General features: G+C 44.1%; 1 protein-coding gene across 1 annotated transcript in view; it reads left to right on the top strand.

Annotated features, from left to right (window-relative positions):
- LOC119159804 (4-pyridoxate dehydrogenase) overlaps positions 1-6,492 on the top strand; it is a 238,775-nt gene extending 232,283 nt beyond the window's left edge. The window contains exon 11 of the mRNA XM_075891024.1: positions 5,876-6,492. Coding sequence (XP_075747139.1) covers positions 5,876-6,188 — 313 coding nt within the window. The 3' untranslated portion in view covers positions 6,189-6,492. The remainder of the gene's footprint in view (positions 1-5,875) is intronic.
- The last annotated feature ends 12,189 nt before the right edge of the window (positions 6,493-18,681 follow it).

Below are 18,681 nucleotides of genomic sequence, written 5' to 3'. Positions count from 1 at the left end.
GATCATCAACATGAGGTACACGTCATTAGCTGTCGCACTAACACTTTCCATCATTCCTTCGTCCCACGCACATCCAACGACTGGAACCACCTTCTCTCGGACATGGTTTCCATTTCAAATCATGACTTGTTTTCTTCTACAATACAGAAGTACTTACGTGAAGACGCGTGAAGTGTATATTATACATATATAATATTGTACTCTGTTTCCCCCATGTTTCTGATGATACTTACACATACATTCAGTGTATTGCCTAACATAGAATTGTCAGGTCCTGTAATCTTTATTATCTTGATTTTACTATGTTTGTTCTTGTTTAAAATTTATTATTTTTTGTACCCAACTCCCCTCTGTAAATCTATAGCGATTGAGGGTAAAATAAATGAAATATGAATCCTGTAAGCAATTCACGTATCATCCAAGTTACTATGCTGTCACCATAAGGAGAGAAGTCCAGCGTTGTATACGCTGTACATCGTCCATATTTAGGGTGAATCTCCTCTTAGTCTAACCTTGTCCTACATCAGGCGCCACCGGCAGTGTCAGACAAACAGACAGGCAGATAGACGGGTGGACAGATGGCCGCACGAATGGACAGAGGGATAGAAGCATAAACGGAAGCATGAATGGACGGACGGACTGATGAATGATGCTTACACAGACAAACAGACAGACAGACAGACAGACAGACAAACAGACAGACAGGTGGACGGACGGACTCTTCGCCCCACTCATCATCATGCACTGTGCGGATATGCTGTGATTTTTTTCTATTTTTTTATTTGTCACAAATGCAGCCTGTCCGCTGTACACCTGAAACACCTTGCAGCGCAGAGAAACAGAGACACAAAGGACCCGAGACGACATTCGAATGATAGAAACAAAAGCTTGTTTATTATCAGAGGTGTGCTCATGTCCCTCACACTAGCGCACAAATCTTTCTAAGAAAGGACAACTCTCTATACGAATAATGTGACACTGGCTAACCCAATAAAGATATCTTTACTGCCTGTATATCCTCGCGAATGACACTTTCACTTCTCAAAACAGTACATTGTGCCTAGTTCCACAGCCACAAGTACTGCGTGCATGTTGACCAACCATAAGACGCACAAATCTTTACATTTTGTAACACAAATCTTTGCATCATGTCCTTTCAACTAACGCCTCCTCTATTTATATATCGAAGTCACAAGGATCCTCTTGGGCAAGCATTTTCAGCGCGCGAACATAGGAAAACGAAGCGAGTAGAAAAAGCACAAATAAAATTTATAGATTTAGAGCTTTTGATAGAATCCTGCCATGTTTGTTGGATGTATGAACCAAGAAGCGACAAACCACTTTTGCCTTTCAGCTCAGCCCACTCGAAATCAGTTAAGAGGAGAATCCCTAACGTTTGCCTTGCCAAGGCCATTCAGAAGTCTTGTCCCCCACCCCCACTGTGCATTACAGTTAAGCTCTACAAGTAGACCGTCTTACAACGGCTGGTTACCTTGAACATGTCGCAATTTTCGTGGCTGAAAAGCTGGTTACTGTCATGCACACAGCCAACAAGCCTGAAAAAAACTGCAGCGCTATGAAGAGCCGGGCTATCATCATGCCTTTTGTGCGTGACGTTTCACAAAGGTTCAAAAATACTGGCCAAGCGAAGCTCCTTACAGCAAGACCCTGCTGGTTGCTGAGCGGTGCCGATCGTCAATCGTGCGTCGTCGACCGTCATTCATCCCCTTTACCCAGTAGCGTTTCCCATCTAATACAATACGTGGCGCTGTCCCTTAGAGATGTATGCAAACTGCAGTTGAGTGATTATTTATTAGGCAGCGCTGCTGTACGAATTCTATGTCTATTCTATGTCCAGTCTCGTTCCCGAGAGGGCGCTGTTCCACAGAAATGCGTACAGTATGACGATTGGGGGAAGGTACGCTCGATGGCGTTGGTGGTGCAGCTGCTCTTTTATTGGCTGCTGCGTGCCCTAGAGTGCGCTTGCCGAATCGTGCTGCTTGGCGGATCATAGATGACAAGGAGCGCAAGGTGCGCAATGCTGCTGGGGCTCGAGCTCATCGGCAAAATCACGAAGTGCGTATGGATGGACGGATGCCCGGACAGATGAAGCACGGACGAATGGACGCACGAATGGACAGACGCACGAATGGGGGAACGGACGGACGCACAGACCCAAGGACGGACGATTGCACGGACGGACCGATAGACTTATGCACGGAAGAAAACACGGACGCTTCGCCCCACTCATCATCATTCACTCTGTGGATATGTATTATTTTTCTGCACTTGATAAATTGCTGAGGCTATGCAAGCGGGCCCACACCTCGCGCAAACTCGACCCCTTGCTCTGTTGCGCACAAGTCACGCTACGTGCCATGTGCTGTGGGAGTCGTCTACTCGGTTCTGCTGACGTGTGGGAAGGCCAATGTAGGCCAAAACGACAGGCGCGTAAACGTACGCAATGTGGTACAAGGGCACCTTGGCATCCAGTGCTGGAATCATGATTGCCCCGTCTTCGGTGGGTACGTGATAACGGAAAGACATAGGACTCAGCTTACCCGCAAGATTGCTGAAGCAGAAAAATTTCCTTACTTGGTGAAAGCTGTGTAAGCTCCCCATCAAATGCATTGCCAGAGTTAAAACGGGATTACCTGACCTAGCTTTAGGATAAGTGAGCACTTCTCACGCATTCTTTGACTTTGGATACATTGGCTGGACTTGCCTGATCTTCTGACCACAACCTAGTCCGAGGCGTGAGAAAGTGTACTGCATGATGCGAACCTAGAAGTGCAGCTCCGGGTCATACAGCGAGCTGAGGAGTTGGCGGCCAAGCACGGCCTCACCACGATTCCTCTGTGACGTTTTGCAAATAAATAAAGTTGTTTTTCCTTCTCTCTTGCCTTTTATGCTCCTGTATTGTATGGCTCTTGGCTGCTGACCCGCAGGTCACGCGATTGAATCCCGGCCGTGGCTGCACCATTATAGCTAAGTTAAGGCTTGGGAACGTTAATCCCAAAAATTTATTACTTCTATTTATTCTTTATTTCCGTCAGTCACAGCATCAGCAAAATGCGCACAAATATTCTCCAGTGTGTAGTGGGTACCACTATTCTCCAAAGAATGTATAGTGGATGCCTTATTGACTTATGGGGTTTAACGTTTTCAAACCACCACATGAGTATGAGAGACGCCGTAGTGGAGGGTTCCGTAAACTTTGACCACCTCGGAGTTCTTAAACGTCCACCCAAATATGAGCACACGGGCCTACAGCATTTCCGCCTCCATCAAAATTGCTGCCTCCGTAGCGTATAGTGGATGCCTTTCAACTGCAGAAATATTCTGGTGATTTATGCCGTAGTGGGTATTCTGCAAGTGTGCTTGTAGCAGATGTCCAAAGAATGAATAAAAAGGCTTAAGAAAGGCAACTCTTCCAGCTTTCGCAGTGACTGTGCTGCGCTTTTCGGGCAGGTCAGGCGGTTTTTTTTAATGCCAGCCAGATGCGTTCGATCCAGGCGCTCAGACCCCCCTGCTCAAGCCCTTTCCGGCTCTCTTCCATCACCTATACTTCACGTGTGTTTGATAGAACCCATCATGTGTCGCCTCATGACAATAAGAAGTAGCTTTTGTTAACTTGTGTACAGACTCGTGGGGTGGCGTCCTCCTTTTGTCGTGTTCACGGTGTTGGGGGTCACTCTTGCTCTGTAATTTATATGGTATTTTCAAATAGCATGTTGCAATTTATGACACTATGCAGGCAACCGATGGGAAGTGCCACTGTGACGCTGTTGCATGCGCTGAGCTATCTATGATTGCTTGAAGGGATCATGAAGGAAGAAATCTGACAAGCATACAATATTAGAGAGAGAAACATGTCTACACACTGCAGTAGGAATGATCAAATACACATTTGTGACGCCAGCAGCCTATACCACATATGTGGCGTCACATCACAACTTCCTCGACTAAGGCGGACTGACGGCTCCCGTTCCGAAACGCGCGTTCGCAGGTACATTGAAAGAAATAAAGGAGGCCTTGTTTCTACACATCGTTCATGCATCACCCCATTTGCCCTCAAGGAGCTGATGGGAGTAAACACAGAATATGGTGATGACGGGGCGATGCCCGAATGAGTGCTTCAAAGAACATGCGCAAATGATAAAGAAATCAGCCCGTCATGGTTGTTTAGACTGCACTGCAGCTCAGGTGACTCTGAGTCTGTCTTTGCAAAGTATGCTGTTTATTGAGCGTATTTTGGTGGGGGGTTACATATAAGGAGAGGTTTCCTTGGTGTAAACATTGCAATGGGACCTCTTGTTATAAAATAGACAAAAAATAAAAACAAGAGCACGATCGCGTAAAAGAAGCGTGACTATGCGTACAAAATAATATTGGAGACAATGGTATGCAATAACATAGAGAATGTTTGACATTGAAATACACAGAAAGGAGAATTAAAAAGTGAAGCTAATACAGTGCAAACAAAGCAATCACTGAGAATATCCACTAATAAATATTTCAGAAGGAAAAATAGAGCAATTGAAGTGGGTAAAAAACAGATGAAAATGTATGACAAAAAAAGGCAACGACAGTAACTACACGTAAGTCAGAAGTTTAAACAAAGATTCAGGTAAAGGTGAACTGAATGTTTAAAGACATTTAATAAGGGAGAAGTTTTAGACTATGAAGGCAGAGTGTTCCATACCGTGATGGCGGAGAAGCTTACTGTTTTTAGTCCACAATTTGGGCACGTCTTAGGCAATAAAATATTGTTTTGATAGGAGGAACGTGTATTACTAGAGGAAGTTGTACTTTTACGGCCAACAATACACAAAAGATCCTGATTATGTACTAGGTGGTAGGCAATTATAGCTAAGTTAAAGACGATCGTATTTGCAATAGGAAGAATATTTAGTGAACACAATTGTGGATGTGAATGAGTATAATAATCACTGTGCATTATTATGCGGAGAGTTTTTTTTATTCAGCACTAATGAGCTTACGTAAGTTTTTTTTATGAGTATTCAAGATTCAATACAGAAGTTGAAATGACTATGAAGGAAGGCAAAATGGAGAGGAGATAGTGTAGGAAGCGTAAAAAATTGGTGGGCTCTGAGCAGAAGACGATTACCATAGGCGGTTTTTTTATAAACTCTATATGATGGTTAAAGTTCAAAAAACAATCAAGTTCTACACCGAAGAACGTGAATTTGTCAGATAGAAATATTTTATAGTTATTAACATACACAGGGAGTGCGTTATCTCGCTTTTCGACCGAGAACTGAAAATTACAAGCTTTTTCTCAAGGGATTCATAACAAGCTCGTTGTTAAGACTCCAATTGATGGCGCTCTGAAGGTTGCTGTTTAGCTGGGAGGTTAGGTGATAAACAGGATTCTTTGTTAGGTGATAAACAGTCTGTCAGGTCATTTATGTAAACGAGAAATGCAAGAGAACCTAATATTGATCATTGTGGGACCCCTATAATGGTAGTTTTGGAGCCTTACAGTATGCCTGAAATGGATACAGCTTGTGTATGATTCAGTAAATAACTAGAAATAAAATATCATGGTGGACCAAATATAGCACAGGAAGGGAGCTTGTTAAAAACATAGCAAGATCGATAGAAAGAAAAAAGTGTCAGCAGAACTGGTACTGGCACAATTCCGAGAATATAGGGGCAGAAAAAATATGTTCATTGGGTCCAGCACTTCATTTCTGCACCTTTGAAATAATGAGTTTTGCTTTCTAAGGAGCTGGCATGTTCATGTGCGAAAGTGGTGTGCACAGTGATGTAAGAAACCCCTTCTGGTAATGAGCGCCCTTATGTTGTCTCCAGCCTTGTTTTATTCCTGTTTTCTCGCATCTGCCTGCAGGGTGCGTGGAGGAGTGACCGGGCTTCGCGTGGTGGATGCATCCGTCATACCAGACATGCTATCAGGCCACCTGAACGCACCTGTCGTGATGATTGCAGAGAAAGCAGCTGACATGATACTGGAAGATGCCCAAAACATCCTTCAGTTAGGAAGTAGAGTGGTGGCATCGAGTCTGCTGGAGGCCCCACTCGGCGAAGGCATGGTGTTCACTTCGGCTGCAGCCTCACCCTCGGGGTCTGCTTTCCTGTTGTGGCTGTGCGCGATGGCGATGTTCCAAACTCTGCTGCGCCCGCATGCACTGATTCATCTATAATATTTATCCTTGGCAATGACACCTCTTCCTTAAAACACACTGGAAAGATTGGCGTATCAGTGATCAGCACATTTTCAGCCTTGTATTTACGAACATTCCCATGCGGGACACAACTTTAACGCTGCTTGTTTTTCGATGTCCTTCAATGTATATAGCACACTTTCACAAGTCACTGTATCGAAATGTCGCACATCATGCTTTGTTCACCATAAGTTCACAAAAATAAACGAGTAAGCACAGTATGCACTACAGCAACTTGCTGCCACTGCATTATTGCAAAATAACAGACGATGATGACAAGAAACGTGTCGGGGCTCTCTTTTCTGCTTGTTGTCACCGCGTAGCACCTATGCTTATTACGAGCTGGCAGCTGACCAAAATTTTTTTGCATGCTGCCTGGAGGCAGCAAGTTTGCCAGTACGAAACCCTCGCTATGAATGAAGAGAAGAAGCTGAAATTTAAAGGGTTGTTTTTTTTTCTAGGCACGCAACTAATGAAAAATAACAGACAGTGATCAGAGGGAAAGCGTGCAGGATGTGTTTAATAGCTATTGTAGTGTAAATGAGACGTAAAAAAGATAAGGAAATCATAACTTGCCGTGGGCGGAGAGAAAACATGCGACTTCATAAGAACGTGTCCTATCAAAAAATCCCTCGGTCCCCTTTACCGACCATATATACGAAAGTCGCATGTTCGGTTCCTTCCGGTGGCACGTTATCTTTTCGTCTACTTTTCTTTCTTCACATTTACTTTGAATTACTAGTAATCATATCTCGCATACTTTCCCTGGCATCACTGCCTTTTATTTCTCAATAAGTTTGTGTCTAACAAACAAAACTATTTCTTGAATTCATACTTCCTTCCTTGCTTTCACTTTGCCAGATGACACGTGCTGCACGTACATTTCTGTCGAAAAAGCTATTGGGTGCTCCGAAATCTACCGTTACTTCGACTAAATGAGAAAAGCAACCTTTCTTTCATTCCAGGATCAGCTTATAGAAAAGTAATCCACTGTCCTTAACCAGTACATGCATTGCTTTTTAAGGAGTTACAAACAGTTGTCATTTTCATGATTTGCGCTCTACGACAGACCACCAGAGAAGTATTTGCTGCCCTGGTGGTCTTTCTTTACTATTCCAGACTTGGTAACTTTTGCGTTAGTGTTGCTCAATTCTCCCCACGTTAGCGCGTCTATGCTTTACTATAAAGCACCTACAGGAAAGAGAGTTCCCATAAAAAGGAAAGAGAGATCCCATAAATAAAAAAGCAGTTGTGTTGGGATGCGTCTGTAATGACATAACTTTTTCCTTCACGATGTGACCTCACTAGGCAATCGATTAGGCGAGTACGTATGTAGTTGAAGTAAAATGTTAATCTTTTATATTCATAATCTCTTTGAATTATTTTTATTTAGAGCGACACTAAAACACTCGTGGGAATGAACTGTTGATAATCAATTATCTTGTGTGAATTTACCCACTGTTACGTTTGTTACAGGACAATCTAAGTCGGCTATAGATTTGACTTTCTTCAGCTTCTCACTGAGGATATCTTTGTAGAAATGTTAAGATTGCGCAAAAAAACAGTGATGACCTTCCTAATAGTTGTCATATTAACTTATTCAGGATACTTTAACTGACAAAGTTGACTCATTTGTAAATTATGACCAATCACAAAAACACATAAAGTCTGCTTTGACTCTTCGCAAGGACATGCTGAAAGATATTCGGTCTATGAGTTTGTGTGGTACTGAAAAGAACATTAAAAAGTCAGCCTTTACAAGAACCTCAGGCACACGAGGATCGTTTAGCCCATGGTGGAACTCTTAATTTGTGAGGGGGTATAGAAAACAAAAATCGGCGTGGAAGAAACCTATTCACAGTCAATGCCCAAAAAGCTGGTGTGACTGTAAATAGATGGAAGCAGATTTTAAGCGTGTAGTACGCAAACCAATAGATAACTATACACTAACACAGGTATTTTGCGAAATCACACGATGAGAAAGGTACTTTGTAGATTTTTACGTTCCAGAAAAATGATACCGCCATCAGGTAATATTATGTCTCAGTTTTATCGCCTCACCAATTCACCTAAATACTAGAAAATGTTGTTAAAAATTAGAAGACAAATTTAGGTCAATAATTCCAAAACACATAAGTAAAACCAATTTCAGGGAAGGAGTTCAATGAAGTAACATTAGCGGAACTAGCGAATGTAGGGAGGCACTTACCTCCTGCAGCACCTGGACCAGATGTGGTAACCTTATGAATGATAAATGTACTATACGACCCTTGTCCACATGAAATCAATAATACAGTTAATTACTCTTTAAAAAATTCTCCGATTCCTGCGGACTGGAAACTTTCCAAAATGATTGCGATACTTACAAAAAACAGACTTGGGTTTACCCTTGACAATGTAAGGCCAACTTCACTTACATATATTTTGCTTAAACTAATTGAAAGAATTTTGAATGCTCACAATACGAAATACATTGAGGAGAAGTCAACTTTCAACCATAGAAAAATTGGCTTTAAATCGGGATGTTCGATCTAGTGCGTCCTCGTGGATTTGAGAACTCGTACATAGTTGGTTCGGCGTAGAAGAGAGTATCAAGCATTAGTTACTTTAGCTTTGGCCAAGAGGTACGACAAAGTGGAGCATAAAATATTAATACAGCAGATGGAAATGTATAGCTTACGAAACTACATGACAGCATGGGTATAAGAGCGTTTAAGGGAGAGGGAGTTTTATTGCTCTCAAAGGGCTTGTTCTTACAACATAAATCAGCAGTACCATGGCGTACTACAGCTGTGCTGTCATCGATGTTTAACATCTTTCTCAGCTCGATTCCAACACACAGAAATATTCACTTAGATGAGTATGCAGATGACATTGCCTTATTTGCGACAAATAGGGATCTGCAATTACTTTATCAGACATTACAGAATTACCTACACATGATAGAGGAATGGCTTGAAAAGATTCAGTTGTCTTTAGACGTAAACAAAAGCGCGCTTCTAGCATTTCCTTTTGAAAATCCTGTGAACATCTCTCTGACGTATGGCACAGAGCTGATTGCCCAGCTAGATTCACTGAAATAATTAGCCATCATATATAACAGCTCGTTAAATATGAGAAGTCACATTGACCAAATTGAGTGCAAGGCAACCCTAGCCATGGGGTGGATTCACAAGCTCAGATATGAAACCGGGTTGCGAAGAAGTAGATTGGTACTTAGCTATAAACTGCACATGTTACCTATCATGGAATTCGGCTGTGCTATATTTTCTGGCAGTGCGGCTTATAAAATGAGACTGCTAATAGTGTTAAAAAGAGAAGCTTTACGATTGTGCCTTGGGCTGCCCAAGTTTGTTGCTAAGAATGTGCTCTACATGAACACGCCTCCGTTAATTGTGAAATAGATTTAAAATACCTACTATTCAAACATTTTTATTACAGTACACTTCACCCCAGAGAGGATTGTTTTATGCTTTTATTAGAATGCCAAGCTTACTTTCTGAAACTCAGTGGTCGCGATTTCACTACCCACAGATCATTTTTGTTCAAGCGCTGCTAGAAGCACTGAACGTCAAATCAAACATATTCTCTCAACAAGTAACTTTATATTGAACCTTCAAATAGAACTCGGTAATATTTACTCCTCTAACACGAAGAAAATGGCACACCACTATTCAAATGATCGGCTACAAGATTACTTCACACACGTGAACATGAACAACAAAATTTCCATCAATGCATCTGTATCAAACGAAAAGGCTCGGCTAGGTATCTTTTCGCGTTCCCTTGACTGGTTCTTTTCGGTTAATCTTTAGGGTTACACATAAGTATTCGTAGCAGAATTTTTCGCTATTGTAATGGCGTTGCGGAGACTTCCTTCGGGCGAGTCAGAAGCATTCGTAATTACAGATTTTTTTCAGTATGTGCTGCACTGTCTTCGCGACTCTACTTAACACTTATGCATATGTTTCGACAGGTCATACCGACAAACTTGCAAAAACTTCAGTTGTTATGGGTGTCAGGCCACCGAGGCATATATCTCAATGAGATGACGCATGCACTAGCCACAGTATCTCTTAGCGGACCCCTTATCTCGAGTTTGCTTGATACCGCGCACGCGACAGCAATTAGGTTTAAAAATCTCTTTTGCATATCTAAATCAACCCTTTCTAATTCAATAAATTTCGAGATTCGTCACTTGTAAGATGCCGCTGAATAGATAGCGGTGTGCAACGCGGCAATTGAGAGTTACTTATACTAGATTGCATTGTAGAATCGCACAACAAAATTATTATTTACATGAAGCTTATCTAAAGGCTTCACCCTTATATCAGGTTTCCGAAGAAATGGAAACGAAAGGCACAGATAGATTAACTTTATTTGCGCCCCGGGAAGAAGGTTCCTAAGAACCCACCGAGGGCTGCATCCGTGACGGGGCTGGGGACCAAAGGTTCCCGATCGCTTCACAGGCTCCCTGGACCGCCCGGAGTTGTTCAGAGAGTTGTGAACTTGCAATACTTTCCGAAAAGTCTGCCTCGCTTACGTGATGCCTCCTTGTTAAAACGCGCAAGCCGGGGCACCGCTACATCAAATGAGGGAAGGTAGCGAGCTAATCGCATGCCGAGCAGTTAGGAGAAACATCCGTATACAGCGCCATAGTGACCGGTGACAGAAAGGAGCTGGTTTGGGGGAGTCGGAGGGCTATCTGCTGTCTCCTTGTCAGCTCTCTGTGTGGATATTGAAAGGATTTCCTACCTAATCGGTAGTACAAACAAAACTCATGAAAAATGGTCAACGGGTCCTCATCAGCGCCATCACCACTCCCCTCAGTCTCAGTCAGAGGGAGGCTCGTTAGTCCGGAGCGTAGAATAAGTCTTCACGGCCGAGCGTGAGCCATTTTGTTGTGGTTGTTGATGCCGGAGACGGAGGTACCTATGTGGGCGGGGAACCACGTCAACTCGTGAGGAAATATTGAGCGGTGTATGAGAGTTCTATAAGCAGCCAAAGAGATTCAGTTGGTGTCTAAGGACCTGACGGCCGTCGTTGAATCAGAAAAAATAGCGAACTGATATCTAGTCGTCAGCGCTATAGAGATAGCGACCGGTTCAGCTACCCCGATGGACTTGGTCCTCACCGAGGCGGAACTAACGGTGCAGCCGCTCATCTCTATCACTGCAGCCACGAAGCTATTTGGTCCCGACCGAGATGCGTTAACGAATAGCGCGTTTTCGCTTCTGCTTGGTAGACGAAGAAAGTGCTTAACAGCGCAAATGACAGGAGGAGATAAAAGAGACGAGACCAGAGCGCTCTTCTACCTCCGCCTGTCGTTTGCGCTGCTAAGCACTTTCTTGGTCTACCTTGCAGCACCAACCAGCCCAATCAAGCACTTTGGTAAAGTTCGCTTCTGCTATTTAAATTGGAGAGGAGGGCTTTAGCCCTAGCTTTTCTTCTACCATGATTATGTGCCGAATGCATGTTTCGTGGTAGTAGATGAACAACTATTGTCGAGATAGAGGTGTCTGGAAGAGGAGCTGCTCTCTTTTTGTCAGAGGCGAGGTGATACCTGCTCTTCATAGAATCGCCTTGCCAGCTCCTGTGCACGAAAGTCTGGAAATTTTGGCGGTGTGCTGCACTTCGAATAATTTGTCAAGCTGGTTATGAACACCCAACGTATGACGTTTCATGGAACTCGTACGAGGAGGGCCGCCCAAAACTTTTTTCGCAATTTGTCGAATCAAGACTTCTAGATTGGCATTTTCAGCAGTAGCGCTAGCGTGCAAAGAGGTAACGTAAATGATATGACTTAAAAGAAAGGCATAGAATAGCTGGACGACGTAATCCTTCCTGATGCCTTCTTGTCTACCTGAGATAATTTAAGTAAGCTGACTGGTGGCAGCAGTGTGCTATTGCAACTTTCGTATCGTAGCTGCATTCCGGCCGTTCTCAGAGATGAACCTGCTTAGTATGTGTATAGTGTCTTTGCGGGGAATTTCCGCGCCGCTATTTGTGAACAGGTGTATGTCGATATCCGGGGTAGGTACCCATCCATAAGCGAGTCGCCCCATGCGATTGGGTCGGTAAACAAGGAGCTCGGACTTGTTGTCTGATAACGCGAGGTTCATACAAGAATTGTGTTTCTCGACCGTGCGTACAGCTTCTTGTAGCGTACTCTCGGTGTGGCCAACCGAGCCACGCCGGGACCAAAAGGTGATGTCGTTGGCATAGATGGCGGAGCCGATGTCATTGTTGTTATAAAGATCTCTAGCTGGAGTTGTCATACCTGTGATAAAAGAATGGCAAGATTACAACCGAGCCACGCCGGGACCAAAAGGTGATGTCGTTGGCATAGATGGCGGAGCCGATATCATTGTTGGTATATGGATCTCTAGCTAGAGTTGTCATACCTGTGATAAAAGAAGGGCAAGATTACTTCCCCTTGAGGAGTGACCGTGTTTCTTTGATGAAACTTGTCTGATTTCATCTCCCCTATCTTTATGGGGGCGGTTATATCTGACAGGAACTTCCTCACAGAATGAAAGAAACGCCTACCAAGGCCCAGCTCGGGAACGGCTTCGCGGATGTGGTTATGGAGTATGATATCGAACGCCTTTTTGAGATCCATAGTCGAAATGACTGTGGGATCTCTGGTGGAGGCGTCGATGACCTGCGATTTCGTGAGAATCATGGCGTCTTTGGTTGAAAGATGTGGGTGAAAGCCAACCATGTTAGATGGGAAGAGGTCATTGCGCTCTGTGTACTTGGGGACCCTGTCATTTATGACATGTCCGAAAATTTTGCTGACACATGATGTAAGCAAGATCGGTCTAAGATTTTTTGTTGTGCATTTTTACCGGGTTTAGGTATCTGTATGACCGTGGCGTGCTTCCACTCGTGTGCATATGAGCCAATTTTTCAATGTTTGTTGAATGAATCTGTCAGGAAGGTGACCGATTCATCGTCAAGGTTCCTGAGCATGCGGTTCGTGACGCGGTCAGCGCCTGGCGCCGAGGTACTGTTGAGTTTGAGAAGTGCAGACCTGACTTACCATTACCATATGCTGCTGTCCAGCTCGGCAGAATTAGTTCCTGTGTAACCTGGTGGTGGCTTGGACGAGGTGGTATCTAGCGGGAGGTGCCTTTCGGCTAGATCTTGCATGATCCTATCTTCACTACGATAAGTGAGTGCCTGGTGAGCAAGTCTCTCCACGGCCGATCTCTGAGCCACTAGAGTGTCAGAAGGTTCCAGAAGGTGTTTAGGCAAGTTCCACTTGCCGCCTACCCCCATCTGACCATCGACTTTGTCACACATTTGGATCCAGTGTTTTTGTTTTAACACTTTTGAGTATGACGCATTTCCGGTATTGATCTTGGCAATGCGTTTCCTTAGTAATCTCTTCAGTTATTTCTTTAGCCAGCGTTTTTTGAGACACATTTCAGCTTCAATAAGGTGCACTAAGTGTCTGTCCATGGTTGGAAACATTTCTTCTATCTCCTTAGTGGAGGCAGATACATCAGAAAAGAGGGTTCATTTATCCACTCTGCATTGTCACTAGAAGGGGCTTTGTCAATTCTGGTAAAACGGAAGAGGTCCCTGTCAACGAAGCGTTGTATTCTGGCGCTTTTGTATTGAGATTTCAGTGTCATTCAATATTTAGATGGTCGGAACTTAGATCTTTTCCCATGTTTCGCCACGACGACTTGCCGTCATAGGAGACCAGAGCGGCAGCTGGTGTCTAGGGTCTCGTTACCGATTGACTTAAACGAGTGGGGAAGCCAGGGTGCGTTAGTAGTGTGAGATTGAAGTCCTGAATTGCCTTGAATATGAAGCCCTTTGTAATTCTCTAACGTAGCCCTACGTAGAGTGAGGCGCGTTAAAGTCACCGGCTACTATGAGGGGGTATGCCGGCGTCAGTAGCCATCTTTACTGCTTTTCCGATGAGGCCGTAGACGCGCTCGTCTCGTCGTTTCGGCGAACTGTATACGTTGAGAATAAGCAATCCTCTGCGCATGAGCTTTCCCGGTAAGAGCTTTGTGCAGACATATTCGGCATTAGAGCGCTTATCTATGTCTTGATGCCATGACAGTGATGACTTGAAATGACTATGATGCCATTTTGACCAAATTAATGACGCCTCTTCCACCATTCTCTACGCGTTCAAAGGACACGTAACCACTGAACGAGGTGCCGGACGTAAGCGTCTTTTGTAACAAAATTACTTGTGGTTTTGTTGCACACGGTAAAAGGTATTGAGCTAACACTGCTTACTTCCTTTTGAATCCATACCAGCTCCACTGCCAGACACGAAAGACGGTCTTGGATACCGCAGCCTTTATTAGTATTTAGATTTAGCAGAAGGCTTCGGATCGCTATGAGGGCACGGTATCTGCTTTTACATAAGCTCCGCCACAACGGCGGGGTCTGAAATCAACTGCGATTATTCTGTTGGGAGCACCAAAGAATCCGCGAGAACCGTCCTACGTTCAAGATCCCTTAGGCGAGAATCAATAAAATGATTTTGTGCCATCACAATCACTATTCCTATTGAAAACCTCAAGTTCGAGGATGCTGACATATATTCGGTGGATATGGTGGAAATATTAGTGGAAATGGTGGAAACTGTAGTGGGCATAATGGCGGATAACGGTGAGAGGGCAAAAATGATGGCAGATGGTGGTGGTGGTGGCAAGCCAATGGCGGTGACGGTGGAAAATGCCGGCTGATGGCGGCTAGAGAGGAAAAATGGTGGCAGATGGTGGTGGTGGTGGCGAGTCAATGGTTGTGACGGTGGAAAATACCGGCTCATGGCGGCGAGGCAAAACCTGATTGGTGGAAGGCTTGGTAAGAAGGGTGGATGACGGTGGCATAATGAAAGCTTGATGGACGACGATGGCATGATGAAAAAGCACAAGATAGTATGGGAAATCACTTATGGTGGTGAGTATGGCACACTCTTTATGAGCCTGTTTGGCGTCACGTAGCACGTGAACTTATTACTACCTGGCAGCTGACCAATACTCCTCCGTATACAACCTATAAGTACCAAGTCTGCCAGTACAAGATCGTCAATAATGAATAAGGGAAACAAGTGTATACCTAAGGGCTAGTTTTCCGTGTTTTACATAATGATAATGAGATTTAACAGACAATAATGCCGAGGAAGGTATAGGGGAAGTTATTAGGCGGATCGTATTGTAAATGAGAAGAAAGAAAATTGGGTGAAAAGGTAACTTGCCATGGGCAGGATCCAAACCTGCCACCTTCGAATAACGCGTTCGAAGCTCTACCACGCTGGGGGGATAGCTACCACGAAAGCTATTCCCCCAGCTACTTTATTGGGTATGTATGTCAATTTAAACGTTGGAGTGTCAGTCAGCGCCACTAGTAGCCATGGCGGCGAGTGTGGCGCACTTTTTATGAGCCTGTTTGGCGTCACGTAGCACGTGAAGAAATTACTAACTGGCAGCTGACCTATGGTCCTCCGTGTACAACCTATAGGTACCAAGTCTGCCAGTACGAGACCCTCGTTAAAGAATAAGGGAAACAAGTGTATACTTAAGGGCTCATTTTCCGTAGTTTACACAATAATATTGAGATATAACAGACAATAATGCCGAGGAAGGTATAGGGGAAGTTATTAGGCCGACTGTAATGTAAATGAAAAGAAAGAAAATTGGGTGAAAAGGTAACTTGCCATGGGCAAGATCCAAACCTGCCACCTTCGAATAACGCGTCCGATGCTCTACCACGCTGGGGGGATAGCTACCACGAAAGCTATCCCCCCAGCTACCTTATTGCGTATGTATGCCAATTTAAACGTTTGAGTGTCAGTCAGCGCCACTTGTAGCCATGGCGGCGAGTGTGGCACACTCTTTATGAGCCTGTTTGGCGTCACGTAGCACGTGACAAATTACTAGCTGGCAGCTGACCAATGGTCCTCCGTATACAACCTATAGGTACCAAGTCTGCCAGTACGAGACCCTCGTTAATGAATAAGGGAAACAAGTGTATACTTACGGGCTCATTTTCCGTGTTTTACACAATAATAATGAGATTTAACAGACAATAATGCCAAGAAAGGTATAGGGGTAGGTATTAGGCCGATTGTAATGTGAATGAGAAGAAATAAAAGTGGGTGAAAAAATTACTTGCCGTGGGCAAGATCCAAACCTGCCACCTCCGAATAACCCGTTTGATGCGCTACCACTGAGCTACCACGACCGCTATCCCCCAACCACTTTATTTGGTATCTATGTAAATTTAAACGTGGCAGTGTCAGTCAGCGCTACTAGTAGTCGTGGCGGCGAGTATGGCACACTCTTTATGAGCCTGTTTAGTGTCACGTAGCACGTGAACCTATTACTACCTGGCAGCTGACCAATAGTCCCCCGTATACAACCTAAAGGCACCACTTCTGCCAGTACGAGACCCTCGTTATTGAATAAAAGAAACAAGTGTATACTTAAGGGCTCGTTTTCCGTGTTTTACACAATATTAATGAGATCTAACAGACAATATAGCCAAAGATGGTATAGGGGAAGTTATTAGGCCAATTGTAGTGTAATTGAGCATAAAGATAAGTGTGTGTAAAGATAAATTGCCGCGTGCAGGATCCAAACCTGCGACCTTCGAATAACGCGTTCGATGCTCCACCACTGAGCTACCACGACAGCTATCCTTCCAGCCACTTTATTGGGTATCTAAGTGAATTTAAACGTTTGAGTGTCAGTCAGCGCCATTAGTAGCCTTGGCGGCGAGTGTGGCACACTCTTTTTGAGCCTGTTTGGCGTCACGTAGCACGTGAACTTATTACTTAACTGGCGGCTGACCAATAGTACCCCGTATAAAACCTATAGGTAACAAGCCTGCCAGTACGAGATCGTCGTTAATGAATAAGGAAAACAAGTGTACACATAAGGGCTCGTTTTCCGTATTTTACACAATAATAACAAGATTTAACAGACAATAATGCCAAGGAAACTATAGGGGAAGTTATTAGGCCGATTGTAATGTAAACGAGAAGAAAGAAAAGGCGGTGAAAAGGTAACTTGCATGGGCAGGATCCGAACCTGCGACCTTCGAATAACGTGTTCGATGCTCTACCACTGAGCTCCCACGACAGCTATTCCCCCCGCCACATTATTGGGTATCTATGTCAATTTAAACGTTTGAGTGTCTGTCAGCGCCACTAGAAGCCATGGCGAACCTGTGTGGTACACTCTTTATCAGCCTGTTTGGCGTCACGTAGCACGTGAACCTATTACTAACTGGCAGCTGACCAATAGTCCCCCGTATGCAACCTAAAGGCACCAAGTCTGCCAGTACGAGACCTTCGTTAATGAATAAGAGAAACAAGTGTATAATTAAGGGCTTGTTTTTCATGTTTTGCACAATGATATTGCGATTTAACAGACAATAATGCCAAGAAAGGTATAGGGGTAGGTATTAGGCCAATTGTATTGTAAATGAGAAGAAAGAAATGTCGGTGAAAAGATAACTTGCCATGGGCAGGATCCGAACCAGCGACCGCCGAATAACGCCTTCGATGCTCTACCACTGAGCTACCACGACAGCTATCCCTCCAGCCACTTTATTGGGTATCTATGTAAATTTAAACGTGGCAGTGTCAGTCAGCGCTATCAGTAGTCATGGCGGCGAGTATGGCACACCCTTTATGAGCCTGTTTAGTGTCATTTAGCACGTGAACCTATTACTACCTGGCAGCTGACCAATAGTCCCCTGTATACAGCCTAAAGGCACCACTTCTGCCAGTACGAGACCCTCGTTATTGAATAAAGGAAACAAGTATATACTTAAGGGCTCGTTTTCTGTGTTTTACACAATATTAATGAGTTCTAACAGACAATATAGCCAAGGAAGGTATAGAGGAAGGTATTAGGCCAATTTTAATGTAAATGAGCATAAAGAAAAGTGTGTGTAAAGATAAATTGCCGTGGGCAGGATCCGAACCTGCGACCTTCGAATAACGTGTTCGATGCTCTACCACTGAGCTACCACGACAGCTATCCCCCCCTGCCACATTATTGGGTATCTATGTCAATTTATACGTTTGAGTGTCTGTCAGCGCCACTAGAAGCCATGGCGAACCACTGTGGCACACTCTTCAAGAGCCTGTTTATCGTTACGTAGCACGTGAACTTATTACTAACTGGCAGATGACCAATTGTCCCCAGTATACAACCTAAAGGCACCACGTCTGCCAGTACGAGACACTCGTTAATGAATAAGGGGAACAAGTGTATACCTAAGGGCTCGTTTTCCGTGTTCTACACAATACTATTGAGATCTAACAGACAATAACGCCGAGTAAGGTATAGGGGAAGATAGTTGACCAATTTTAATGTGAATGAGAAGAAATAAAAGTGGGTGAAAAGATAGTTTGCCGTAGGCAGGATCCGAACCTGCGACCTCCGAATAACCCGTTCGATGCTCTACCACTGAGCTACCACGAGAG

The sequence above is a fragment of the Rhipicephalus microplus genome, chromosome 3, assembly GCF_043290135.1.
Source record: "Rhipicephalus microplus isolate Deutch F79 chromosome 3, USDA_Rmic, whole genome shotgun sequence".
Lineage (NCBI taxonomy): Eukaryota > Metazoa > Arthropoda > Arachnida > Ixodida > Ixodidae > Rhipicephalus > Rhipicephalus microplus.
Note: the sequence above shows the minus strand (reverse complement) of the source record. Positions and strands in the feature narration are given on the sequence as shown.